Source organism: Pelecanus crispus, chromosome 13, assembly GCF_030463565.1.
Source record: "Pelecanus crispus isolate bPelCri1 chromosome 13, bPelCri1.pri, whole genome shotgun sequence".
In the NCBI taxonomy this organism is placed as follows: domain Eukaryota; kingdom Metazoa; phylum Chordata; class Aves; order Pelecaniformes; family Pelecanidae; genus Pelecanus; species Pelecanus crispus.
This window is the reverse complement of record NC_134655.1, coordinates 3,922,850-3,936,584: the sequence shown is the minus strand read 5'-3', so window position 1 is coordinate 3,936,584 and position 13,735 is coordinate 3,922,850. Positions and strand designations below refer to the sequence as shown.

At 45.3% G+C, this 13,735-nt stretch overlaps 1 protein-coding gene across 4 annotated transcripts in view; it reads right to left on the bottom strand.

The window, feature by feature from the left end:
- Window positions 1–12,455, bottom strand: part of DCX (doublecortin) — a 75,742-nt gene extending 63,287 nt beyond the window's left edge. For 3 of the 4 annotated variants that reach the window (XM_075720627.1, XM_075720628.1, XM_075720629.1), the window contains exons 1-2: window positions 12,089–12,452; window positions 210–550 (exon numbers count right to left, since the gene is read on the bottom strand). In XM_075720627.1, coding sequence (XP_075576742.1) covers window positions 210–550; window positions 12,089–12,452 — 705 coding nt within the window. Of the gene's footprint in view, window positions 1–209; window positions 551–12,088 lie in introns of all 4 variants that reach the window. The other variant, XM_075720630.1, reaches the window with a different exon arrangement.
- Between the last annotated feature and the right edge of the window lie 1,280 nt (window positions 12,456–13,735).

The window sequence follows — 13,735 nt, the reverse complement described above, 5'->3', positions numbered from 1 at the left end:
TTCACTCAGACGGTTGGCTACATTCTTTACTTGATATTAATATCAGTGAAAATTTAGTAACTTAACCACTGGCATGAGAAGTCTGACTTCTAAGAGGACAGATGGCAGTGATCATCTCAGGTTAATTTTAGGCTTCAAAAATTGTTCTGAGTCAGCAAAGCCTCAAGATAAGAGAAAGAAAAAGACATAACATCTGTAAAATCTCCTACCTGTTTCCCATCCAAGGTATACAGCTTTTTGACCACTCCTGTCTCCAGTTTTATAGCTTCAGTGATATCGGTGAGAACCTGCTCAAATGAATGGGCAGTCTTCTTGTTCAAGAGCACACGGACTGCCTTCCGGGGCTTCACCCCGCTGCGGATGATGGTTACCAGCTTGGGACGCACAAAATCTTTGTTCTCCTTTGCCTGGGCGCTGTTGCTGCTGGCCAGAGACTGAGGTGCTTTCTGGTTGGCAGATGTCTTCACATTGACAGACCAGTTGGGATTGACATTCTTGGTGTATTCCACCTTCTTGAAGAAGTTGTCAGATGAGCAGACGTAACTCTCCCCTTTTGAAAGAAATGAACACCGGTCTAATTCTGCAGTTATTACCATAAGACTGCTGAAAAACAGACACTATAAATTTCTCCCATTAATCATGTAAATCATCAATCATTGTTTTCATTAGCACTTCCATGACACCTTGTTATTAAGACATTTTATCTTATTTTAATTTTATATTTATGCTTATTTAAAATATGACTAGTATCTCCCCAAAGTAAGCAAGTCAGCCATACCTTGCCTCAGCAAATACATACTACCACTCAGTCACATGAACCAGGGGTTAAAAAAGGTTGAGAATTATAAAGGTATTTAGGTACCTGAATATGCAACTAAGCTGTCTAAAAGCTCCTAAACACCAAATTAATTTAATCACCTAAATTATTTTGTAAATTTGCCAGCTTCTTCTCCATCTTTATAGACCTAGCTACTATGTCAGTCTCTCCTCCCCTGCCAAGAGGATATCAACATTCATCCACAAAGTACCTTTTGTGTCATGCCTGAAAAATAATGAAAATTTGATACTGAATAGTCTCTACCAAAAGCAGCTTTGATAAATCTAGCAGGCATAACAAATATGCTTCATTATAGTGTCAGTGGTTTATTAGAGGACTGACCTAGTGGCAGCTGAGATAAAACACACCAAATACCACTGCTTGCTTTTATATGGCTGGTACCAACCAAAAATATATTAAATCTAAATTTAGACATGGTAGAGAAGGGTTACACAGTCTTGTTAGTAATTCACAAAAAAAGCCCTTCCCTATCCCATCCAAAATTAGTTTCAAGCTTTGTCTGTAATTTACAGGATCCTAGCTATCTCAGGTTTTAAGAGCACCTTAAAGGATTTGTAGGATCTTCTTTTGGGCCTGCAAATCTGATGGATGCTAGAAGAGTTATTACTAGAATAAGACTGTAAAACAGTATCCCTAAGGGAATGTAGCTGTCTAGTCTGAAATGGCTCAGGCTGCTGAGCACTTGAGGATGCCCTGAAAAAAACCTGACATTGCTAGAGGAAGAACTTTTTGTCTCACCATTAGATAAAACTTTAATAGGAACTGAAGGCATTACATGGGTACCTGTAGGATCTTACAGTTTCTTTTGGTGTTTTATTGGGCTGATCTTACAGAATGAAGAAGTTTGAGGTTCTTCAAATATCACAATAGGTTTGCAATCAAAAATATAGATTTAACTATTTTGAATAAGAAAAAAATCCTTCCACACATAAACAGACTGGCTATATTTCCTTATCTGTTCTGTCGTGCAAACTCCAGGGCCTGGACATCTTTGAAAAGCCTACCCAACCTCTGAGTCTGGCTTTCCATCACAGAATCTTTAGGGCAGGATTTGACATCCAATTGGCAAAGGTGTAAATATGGATTTCCAAACAACTCACTGATTTCCACAGAATTTTATGGTCCAGGCATGTAGTGTATCCAGTATAGTGTTCATATAGTCATCCTTCTGCTGACTAAATTGCATTTTTATTGGAGGCACTGAGATGATCCCTTCGTAGAAAATATGGTGAGATCCCTAATAGGTTCACAATAAACAGAAGGCTTGAATAGGCTTAAAACAATTGTCTGTGTAGTATTTATGTCCTTATTACTGCTAAGTGTTTGATGTCACAAGCAGCCATAGAAAGGATGCAGGATGCTAACTATTTTTTTAACCCCAACTTTGTACCCAGTTTGCCAAGAAGTGATGTGTACTCATGGTGCCTACATCACCAACTGCAGCTTTTCTCCGTCTCCCCAGTTGCATAAATGACCAAAATCATTTATCAACAGAAAGCAGATATTCTGTTTTCCCTTCTGAAGATGGAACAGAAATACAGAAGGCAGAAGAGAGCTAACAAGGTTCATAACGAACACTGTCAGTTGGGCATTTTATCAACTGGCGTACCCCAAACTAGTGCAATAATCGCACCAGGAGGTTCTGTTGGCTTGAACAAACAATACAAATCTATATTTGAGGTATATATGCTGTCAGCGAAACCCCTCAGTAAACTGACCATGTAGTTCCCATAGCTGAAGCTCCTTAATTCCTTACATTTCTTTAATCTGACTCAATAGAAGCATAAAGATACCCCACAGAGTACCATACATTATAAAGAATTCCCACTGGAGATATTGTTTTCCAGAAGCATCAAATACTTTAAATCTTTCTGATTAATAAGTGATAAGTTGTGGCTTATTCATCTGCTTCAGCCAAGCAACACCTGGTGCAGAGGGGGCCCCCGCTTCTCTCCAGTTTCACAACTGAGTGTGAAGTGCAGCAAGGGGAGTTTGAAATGCTCATGGGGAATTTGCCCTCCTCAGAACCTGAGCCCTCCCCGGCCCATAATCCCTGGGTGGCAGAGCCTTTATAAGCATGCTCAACAGAACTGTAGCATTATCCTTTGAGAAAAGAGATTTCTATGTTTCAGTGCAATACTAGGAATCACAGAATCATAGAATCATTTAGGTTGGAAAAGACCTTTAAGATCATCCAGTCCAACCATTAACCTACACTACCAAGTCTACTCTAAGCCAATCAAGGGTAGACTAGACTAAACCATGTCCCCAAGTGCCACATCTACCCGTTTTTTGAACACTTCCAGGGATGGGGACTCCACCACCTCTCTGGGCAGCCTGTTCCAATTCTTGACCACCCTTTCCGTAAAGAAATTTTTCCTAATTTCCAACCTAAACCTCCCCTGGCGCAGCTTAAGCCCATTTCCTCTTGTCCTATCGCTAACTACATGGGAGAAGAGACTAACACCCACCTCACTACAACCTCCTTTCAGGTAGTTGTAGAGAGCGATAAGGTCTCCCCTCAGCCTCCTCTTCTCTAGACTAAACAATCCCAGTTCCCTCAGCCACTCCTCATAAGGCCTGTGCTCCAGAACCTTCACCAGCCTTGTTGCCCTTCTCTGAACACGCTCCAGCACCTCAATGTCTGTCTTGTAGTGAGGGGCCCAAAACTGGACACAGTATTCCAGGTGCGGCCTCACCAGTGCCGAGTACAGGGGGACAATCACCTCCCTGCTCCTGCTGGCCACACTATTCCTGATACAGGCCAGGATGCTGTTGGCCTTCTTGGCCACCTGGGCTCATGTTCAGCCGGCTGTCAACCAACACCCCTAGGTCCTTTTCAGCCAGGCAGCTTTCCAGCCACTCTTCCCCAAGCCTGTAGCATTGCATGGGGTTGTTGTGACCAAAGTGCAGGACCCGACACTTGGCCTTGTTAAACCTCATACAGTTGGCCTCGGCCCATCGGTCCAGCCTGTCCAGGTAATAAGTGATTTGAATACTATTCTCACCTCTGCCCCAGGCCTCCCTGTGGAAGCTCCTGACCTCACCTGCACCTCTGCTTCCCTACCTGAAAAACAGAAGTAGCAATATCTGCCACTGAAGTGTTGCAAGGCTTGACTTTCATCTGTGTTTACATAATACTTTGAGATAGAAGATGCCACAATGAAAGGAAGTATATATTTGCATTGTGTTCTATAAACACCTGAGGTCTTGGAGCGTATTTTCCATTAATAAGTTCCATGTTTTAAAGTAAGCAGAAGAGATTATTGGTCTGTTTGGTAGAGTACTATTACTCTTAGTTCCAGCTGAATCTTTTGAAATTCTTCACTGCACACCATAGCTTTCCAGTGTATTTACAACTGCCTACACTGAAGGCAATAGCGGCATGAAGGCAATACTCTTCTAGGCTTTGTTTCCACAAATGTGATATTAGGTAGTGCATATAGATACACTGGCCTTTCAAATTGTGGAAAATATAATCTGCCCTTTCTCACTTTGTTTCATTTAACCCAAACCCTAGCAAATATTTTATTGAATTCTAAAACTGGACAGAAATTTGCTTGGAGTGACACTTCAGAATAGCAGTTCAGAATCGCAGCTCTTCTCAGCATCGTTTCTGCCGTTATAGCAGTAGAGCTCCAGGGAAGAAGAGCTTTTCTTTCCTTCTTCCCTGACCTAAAGATGTAACCTGAAGTTTTAACTTAATTTAAAAAATCATTTCAACTAATGTCTTCCCAAACTCAAATAATAGCAAAATTATCATTCAAGTTCCTCAGTGAGGCACATCCCTTTTACCATTTGCCAGCCAGGAACACGTGCTATTTCACTTCTCACAGCTGAGTTTTACCCAAACCTTACCATGGTAGCAGGAGCAGGCAAGCATGGGCTGAAGACCTGTGAACTTTCCAGCTTTGAACGTGTAGTATAGCCAGAAGATCACAAAAGGGAGAAATGTTATGGGGAATAGTGCTACCATAGAAAGAGGAGTGGTTTCATGGTTTCTCTGCTACATCTGTCTATGCTGAGCCTATAATGAGAAGTCAAGGTGTACAACTGTGCCAGTCAAAGAAATAGAACTGATAGACACAGCGTGGTTGCAGAAGACATGCACAGTCTAACAGAAGGAAAGGGGAGGAAATGGATATGAGATTTTGTCAAAAGCAAAAGAAACAACTCCAAGAAGTATATTGCTCCCCAGCCCTAAGCATAAAAATCTGCATGCAAATATTTTCAGGAACACGTCTTTAGACAGCATGCAGCTGTGTACATGTGCAGAAATCCAACTACAAGCCATGAAAAGGTATAATGAACAGCCATGTCATTACTTCCAAACAAAACCCTAAATGGCAGCCCCAAAGAGACATACTCATGCATTGGGGGAGGGAAGCTTTTGTAAGAGTGAGAAGCATCATCCTGACAAGATCCAGTCTGCTGCTGAACACCACACTATGGGCATGATACCAGTGGTGGTAAGGACAGCATTTTTTTTAGTGCAGGCCAGGTCAGTACAAGATGCCTTTTCTGCACTGCAAAGCCAAAACCTTGCAGCATGGTGTGCACTTGTCATTGTGCTCCAGAGGTGTCACAATTTCCATCATGCCACCAAACCAGCCAAGGCATTTATTTATTCCTTCTATCCTGCCCTTAGCAATAGATGGACTGACTGCAGACCTTTGACCTTAGGTCATGATTAGCATATTTGCCATTTGAAGCCATGGCTTGTATCACACTGAATTACTCTGGTTGCAAGTGCATTACACATTACTGTGCTACCAATTTGATAGAAGCACAAGGCGATTATTCAGCTCCTAAAGAAGGGATGATCTCAGCAAAGATAAGGTTTGCCTTAGAGAAGGTTTCTTAGAGAAACTCTAAGCCCAAGATGAGTGCTAATCTTTCAACCCTCTTACAGCAGCTCCTTGTTACTAAAAATGACAGGCTGCGCTTTCAGAAAAAGTTATCCTTTCTAAGCATGCACCAGCAAGTTTTCAAGTATAATGAACTGTGGGCAGAAGTCTTGCGAGAAAAATCGGGAAAGCTGGATTGAGGCCATTTTGAAAGTGTAACTGCTAACAGTTATTCCAAAACCAGTCTCTGTGGGCTGCAGTCAATTATTTTGGTTGTTAGCTCTGCTGTCGCAAAGTTGAGATTGTGCTACTGTGCCCAGCTTTCACATTTCATGGGATTTACTATGACTTCAATAGGAATAACGTGGACTTAACACCTTGCAGAGTTCATTACATATGGTGTTAAAGTAGGCCTTTAATTTCAAATGCATGAACTTCCTGCTACTTTAGGCATTAAAAAAGATCTTCCTCTGCCTCAAGACCTACTCCACCATGGCAAAATGAACTCCGGAAGAGCTTCCTTCCTTTGCTTTTCCACAGGGAGCTCTCCCATGAGAGAGAAGCACCTCTTGTTCTGTTGAAAAAGTGAAAGACCTGCATGATTACCAAATCGCCTTCAAACCCACATGATGCCCATAGAGAATCTGTGGCACCACACCAGTCCTAGTGTGACAGCCAGGATGAGCAAGCAAATAAATCAGAACCACAAGGATAAGTTTTGTTATATACGATGTAATTAGCCACATTGTCAGGACAACAGCCATAGAAAACAAGGCCACGGGTTACCCAAACTTCAATACTGGACTACATGAATTTCAGTTTTCCAGGCAAACTGGAACACACACACATTGGGTGGAGATTTCAATGTACTTCCCATAAACCCCTCAGTCCCAGCACACACCAGGCTCTGTACAGCTCCAGGGTGGAGCCCCTCCTATGATTACTTTAAACACTCCTGGACAAGATTTTGGAAAAGATTCCCCAGGGCATGACAGGATACAAAAAGCTTGGAAACACTTTCTGGAATATCTCACACAGCCCAAGAACATTTGCAATGAAATCCCACCAAACAAAACAAAATCCTATTCAGCTTTTTCTAGTGTTTAATCTGAGGCAAGAACAAGTTTCAGACAAATAGCCCAGCACAGGAGAAGGGCTTAAAACCACCCTTGGATGGGCCCTCTGACCACAACGCGAGGGGGGCTGTGCTCTGCCTAACAGCCTGAGCATACCAGGAGCTCAGAAGGAAGGACCTCTACAGCTTCAACTAAATGTTGAGTCTCTCAAGTTCTAGTTTTAATCTTTATGTCTGCATTTCTGCCTTTACTGACCATGTCTAATCCATGCTATATTTGTATTTGATAGGTTTATTTTCACATGTATTTCTGAGCCTGACCATACACAGCAAAGGATGCTTAATTCACATGAAATCAGCCACTGACTAGAAGCAGGTCCAAAGTCCACTTATAATAAAAAACCTGAAAGATGCAAGTATCTCCAAACCACTGACCAGACCCTGAAAAAGGCTCAGGAAGGGAATGAAAGCACTTGAAGAAGAAAGCTCAGAGCTCTGACTTCCATCTTTGTCTTGTCTATGGACTTTGGACAAACAAGTCAGACTGCTTTTCTGCATCTCAGTTCCTCATCAGTTATAACACCTTCTTCCACTTTGACATGTTCAGACCATGATCTCCCTGGGCAGGAACTCTCTCTTCTTACACATTTAAACAGTGCCTTGCACAGCAGGTTGCCCCATTGGGTCAGCACCTCTAAATACATTGTGACAAATGTCTAATCTGTACAAGAGGGGGATTTGGCTTCTGGGGAAACATCAGTCCCTCACTCCAGAGGAATCAAACCAGTCTCCACAAGTACTGAGGTTAACTCAGAGCTGCAATGGCTTCAACAGCCAGGAGTCTGTCTTGTGCCTTTCCCTCACTCTCAAGTTGCACCTCGCTGTCCCTTTCATTATTTCAAGAAACTGCTAGTGGAGCCACATGGAAAAGCAGCAAAATTATGGAATGGACTAAAAAAATCTTTTGTCCCACAAAGAGCTCATTTGTGGGACAATGGGGCCAGCAAGCTGCAACCTGAGTTTGGAACACATGGCCAAGAACAACATTTCTTAAGCCATCTTTGCTGCTGAAGTCACTGCATAACATCAGCTTCCACCTTCATCCAGCCCTCCATTCAAAGAAAAAGCACAATCAGAGCCGAGACAGGGAGAATTTGCCATCTCATCACAATGGGTCTACAAGAACAGAGAGGCTCAAAATGAACCAAGGAACAAGCCACCCTTGTCCAGGTGTCAAAGGCAACTAGATTTTAGTAGAAACTTGCACGACAATGTGAGCTGCTCTAATATCAGCTTGAGCAAGGCTGGAAAAGATGGCACATGATTTTTTTTTAGTATCTTTCATATTCAAGTTTTCTCACAGCACAAGACACAGAATTAACTGTTACAACAGTTGCTCACCAATAATCTATAAAGGCAGCTTCATATATTGACTTCCTAACACCTTGGTCACTAGAACCAATTATAATATGAAAGGGAATAAAGATCACCTGGTGCTCTTTTCCAAAAGATTCACTCATTGACTAAAACAATCATGATAGATAATAGCACTTGGGCCCAATCTCCACTCGTGACTCAGCCAAGAGAGTACACAAGTGGGAGATGCTGTCAGCAATTTACCTGTAGTCAGGATCAGCTGTAACAGTACAGTAATAGGATGCTGTACTGCATTAAACCAACATATAGATTAAGGAGGAATACAGTCCTAATCAATGGCAGCATGCGTATTGTTTACAAATAAATTAAAACTGAATGCTGACAATAGGGAATCAAGATTAAGATGATGACGACAATGATGGAAGATGGCCATTATGAGTGACAGGAGGGAGAAAAAAATTAGCAGACACGTGGATTTTGAGAGAAGGTCATTGGGAGACATGGACACAGACAGCTCTCTGGTACAGGAGGCAGTATGGAAAAAGCAGCCAGTGGCAGGTGAGGAAGAACTCAGCAGGCAGCAAAAAGCGCCTGTGAGACAGAGTCCTGGTGGGCTTCCAAAATGTGAGGCATTAGGTTTCAGTACAGGAAAGGACCAAGAGGCACATCCCAACTGGCAGCTAGGAGGGATGTGATCAAAGAGTAAGACCAACTTCACTTGTTCCATCTTGGACAGACTGGGAAGTAAAACATCCATCCAGAACCTTATGAGAATGATCCTGAATGCCAGGGAAGAAAAGACTACCAAGTCTGGGTCTGGAAGCCAAAAGGGTTATTTCCAAGTCCTATTTAATTAGCAGCACACCAAGTGGTTTTTGTTCACCTGAGATGTCTGCCGCAAGGATACTGGTATAATGCAATATCATTCTCTACCCTCCAGAAGTACATTCAGACTACACCACATAAGCACCTTTTTAAATCATGCAGAAGTAATCAAGTACTTAGAATGTGATGTGAAATATTATCAGTAATTCACCAGCTTTTGCAATCAAACTACTGAGATGAGCCTCTCTGATGACTTCCTTTTCTTAGATTCTACTTGTTTATTGGAAATTACAATAATAAATTAGTCACATTATAGCAACTAGAACTGGTTTAGTTACCCTCAGTCTCCAACCAGAAAGCTAATTTATATGGCAAACATATACTGTTTGTGTATGTACTGTTCCTTTATGTCACAGCGCAATTACTCTGCAAGTTCTGTTTTTCCATGCATGTACCTAGTGCACAGTTATACAAAAGCCCAAGCTAATAGCATAGCTTACCACAAGGTTGGTTACAACCATGGTATTATAAATCAAAAGCAATGTCTTTCCCAGGCTGCTTTTCTACAACAGATGCATAGGTCATCCCTAGAAATACGGGAATATTGTTATCATTAAACCATCAGTAACAGCATGCAGATCTACTTCTGCATTTTCAAACACTGGATTCCTTTGTTTTCACTCTGCTCAGATCGTATTTTCCTAGCTGATGCTCTGCTGAGGACAAAGCCACACAGACAATCCTATCTTTGGTTTAGTGCCACTTCTTCAGTGCTGCTTCCAGATACCATTTTGGCAGAACAAAGCCAGAACTCAAATGCCATCATCTCCTGCCAGTACTGTAAGCAGTAAAACAAAATTTTCAGAACTAGGTACCTTCTTACCTGCAGCAAAACCCAGTGTCAAGCAGGTATAACAACTAAAGGTTTCTTAACTTCACTGACAAAAAGCAGGAAGAATATAAAAGGAGAATAAAGAACTGCATTTTCTCCTGTGGAGTTATTCCTGAAGACTCACATAAAACCTAGGACAAGCAGGACTGAGAGCTGCCATTAGAGAAAGGCTGTGGCCATATTAAGAGATCAGAATGAAACATGGCAGAATCTCTAAAATTAAGGGAGGCCACACCTCCATTTGACAGCTGTAACTGGGCTGAGAATAACTCCACTAGGACTGCATCATCTCTCTGAAAGGCAGCAATTTCTTCCCAGTAAAACTCCTCTATGGAAACCAATATTTATTCTGTGTGATTGTCCCCACAAAGTATTTTGGGGAAATGAGTATCCCACTTGACAGACAAGGAATTCTAAGGAGACATGCTTTAGTCAAGGTCACACAATGACTCACTGCTGAGGCTGCCCCTGCAGTGGCTCACACACTCATATCCATTGACTTTTAGTAAAGGCAAAAGCCTTGTGGATTTTCTGTAGTCACCAAGTCAGCCAGGTCATCTGCTTGGAGGGTTCATCAAGAAACAGAGAGCGCAACTCCCCTCTTGCAACAGAGTAATTGGGATACACCAGGTCCAAACAAAGAATGGAATATCTGAATTGCCCAGGGAAGAGAAAAGCGGGGTGGACGTGGGTGTCCTCTGTGCACCCCGCTCAGGCTGCGCGGCCAGCAGAGCTTGCCCACGGCCATGCCTTGGGCGAGGAGGCAGGGCTGGCCAGGTAGCAATTTCATCCTGGGGGTCCTCCTGACACTCCCCAGGAAAGGCAGCACCCACAGCAGCAGCTCGCTGCTGCAGGGAGCTTGCCAGGCACAGACAAGGCTGGCAGCTGAGCTCCGCAGGAGTGAGCCTACCCCCAGATCACCCGCTCCGGACAGAAGGAACGATTTTTGACTCATCCTTCATCTGATAGTCCAAGTGACACTCAGAGGAACAGGCACACCGACACCCTCTCCAGGTACAGGGATACACTCAGACCTGCCCTGAGCATCCCCTGCTTGCTCAGACCTGCCACGCAGGGGATGCCTTCCCACGCTGCCCCACACACCTACCACAGCAACCCACCCCACCACACACAGGCTCCGCAGGAACACTGCCCAAATACACCCCCTTACGCCCCCCATCTGAACATCTCAGTACACCTCCCTTCATACAGACCCTGCATGAACCGTATTCAGACGCGGCACATGAACTCCCAACGCCCCCTGCACACACATTGCTATGCACAGCCAGAACTCCCCCTTACACCCACAGCCGGCACCCCCCCTTACACCCACAGCCCAACACACCTCCATATGCCCCCTGAGCACAAACCCCAACACACACCCTGTGCGCAAACCCCCTCAAGGAATCCCAGCACCTCCTCTGCAATTAACCCTCCTTACACCTTCCTACACACACACACACAGAGAAAACCCCAAATTTCACCAGGTGCAACCCCCCCAAAACACCCTTCTCCATACACACACCTTGTTCGTTAACTTCCCCCTCTAAACACACTGTGTGCACTCCCAACACACCCCTCCACGCACTCCCCAAACCCTGTAAAAACCCCTAACACCCGCCTTCCGCACATCCACCACACACGCGCTGCATGCAGCCCCAACACCCCGCTCCACACACGCTCCAGTCCCTGCACAGCCCTGACCACACCCCTATACACACACATTGTGCATGAACCCCTCAAAACACCCCTCCACACAGAGCGCATACACCCCTCCCACCCCCCTTACACACGCACCACATGAATCCCCCGGCACCCCTCGCTTTTCCATTCATACCCATCCACCCCAGCGGAAAACCCACATCACGCCTCAGCCCCTCCTCTGCATACATCTGGGACCCCCCCCACCCCCAGCCCAGACAGACGTGTGGACGCCCTCAGACAGCCCCCCAAGCGATGGACACAGCCATGTCTAGCCAAGAGCAAGACACACCCCTCCAGCTCTACATCTGCACCCGAGGGAGCGTGCTGGGGGACACCCCAGGGGCCGTCAGCCCCCGCACTGCCGCCCTCTCCCGCACCTCTCTGGAGGGGAAGGGGAACGGGCAGGTTCAGCACAGGGGCAGAAGCATCCCCGCGCGCCCGAGGAAATGTGACCTTAAGAGCAGAGCCAAGTGGTGCAGCCCCCCGCCTCCCCCGCCTCCTCACTGCACCAGGCAGCGATGCTTCGTTACCTTCCTCCAGCTCATCCATGCTCCCGATCTTCCGCGACCCATCAATGGTGTAAATGTAACGGACTCCCTGAGGAAGATTTATGTTGTCGGACAGGGACCGGGTCAGGTCAGCCAGGAGAGCATCAAAACTTCGGAAGCGGTCAGAGGACACGGCATATACAATCCCCTTGAAGTAGCGGTCCCCGTTGCGATAGAAACGCACCTTCTTGGCTTTCTTCTCATTACTCAGTGCCTGTAAGGTCCTGGTTCTGTAGAAGCTACAGTGAGCGCTGTGAGTGGGGCTGGGCAACCCGTTCATTCGTGAGCCTCGCATGTTTCTGGACGCCTTGTCTCTTTCGTCAAAGTGTCCAAAATCAAGTTCCATAGTTTGGTGAACCCTAAAGATCTGAAGCTGAGCAGGAAGGAGATGGGGAGAAAAGGAGTGCACAGGGACAGGTTAGAGCCAAGCAGAGCCACAATCCAGACAGAAAAATGACACTAATGCTGTGCCTGGAGCAGGACAGATGTATTTGGGAAGCACCCCCTCCCCTGACCCAGATTTGCATCGATTCTGGGGACTGAGGGTAGGAGGGGTCCTCACATTTTGAAAGGGATCCAACTACAGGGGGCAGGGACCATCATTCTAGAGAGCTGTCTGCTCCTGCACCTGGGAGTTTTCAAAGTGCAGCAAATTGGGACTTGGGGCCAAAGGGATACATGGCAATCGCAACTCAGCCCCAAAAAACTCGGCCAAACACCAGTTGGCAATGAATTAAACCTCTGAGCCCTGTGAGGTTTCCTTTGGCAACGGAAAACAAGGAGATCCCAGTAAGTCAGCCCTTCAATCTGTCGAATAACGGAAGGAACCAGAGCATCTGAATGTTTAACATTAGAATAAACTGGCATTTATGAAAGAATGGTCACAGGGGAATAAGCAGTTTCTTTGTGACAGCCTGTTCAATAAGGGTTAGCAATGAGATCCAGCCCACCCTTCCCCCTATCCGCAGCCCCCTCCTAGCCCATCAATCAATTCCCAGGACCAGCCTACATCTAAGAAGAAATGACTGGAAAGAAAAAAATCTGTCATTGAAACGAGGCTTCGATAAGCTCTTTTCAGCCCGAGTCTCCTCTGAATTGCATTTCTCCTCCCGTTTAATGAGGAGGAGAAAATAAAGGGGCTATTTCCACCCCTCTTCCAGCCTTAAGCGCTGTAATTGCTGGAAGTGCCCCTGCCCAAGGGACCCGCCGCCCCTGCCAGCTCACCTTTCATTGTTCTGAGCAGGGGGGCTCCCAGCCCGAGCCACTTGCAAGGAAAAGCTGAGACTTGAGCTGACACCCAGCAAGCAGGAATTTCTGCACGGTCTCTGGTTTATGCTCAAGCGCAACCTCCCTCCCGCACCAAAGCCCAACACAAAAGGAGGAACCCCCACCCCTGCAATAGAAAGACCCTTCCACTCCCCCAGCACAACCAGGAACATGCAACTCACATATGTTGCTCGCATGTTCACACGGGGCAGAAAGGGGATTTACTTGGCTTAGCAGCCAGGTATAAATCTAGGAAAAGCTGTTGCTATCTCTTCCCCACCCCTTACATTTGCCAGAGCGAAGCTCCTTCCCCGTATTTTACAATGTCAGTGTGACCTGTGCAAGAAAAATCATTGTCCCCAG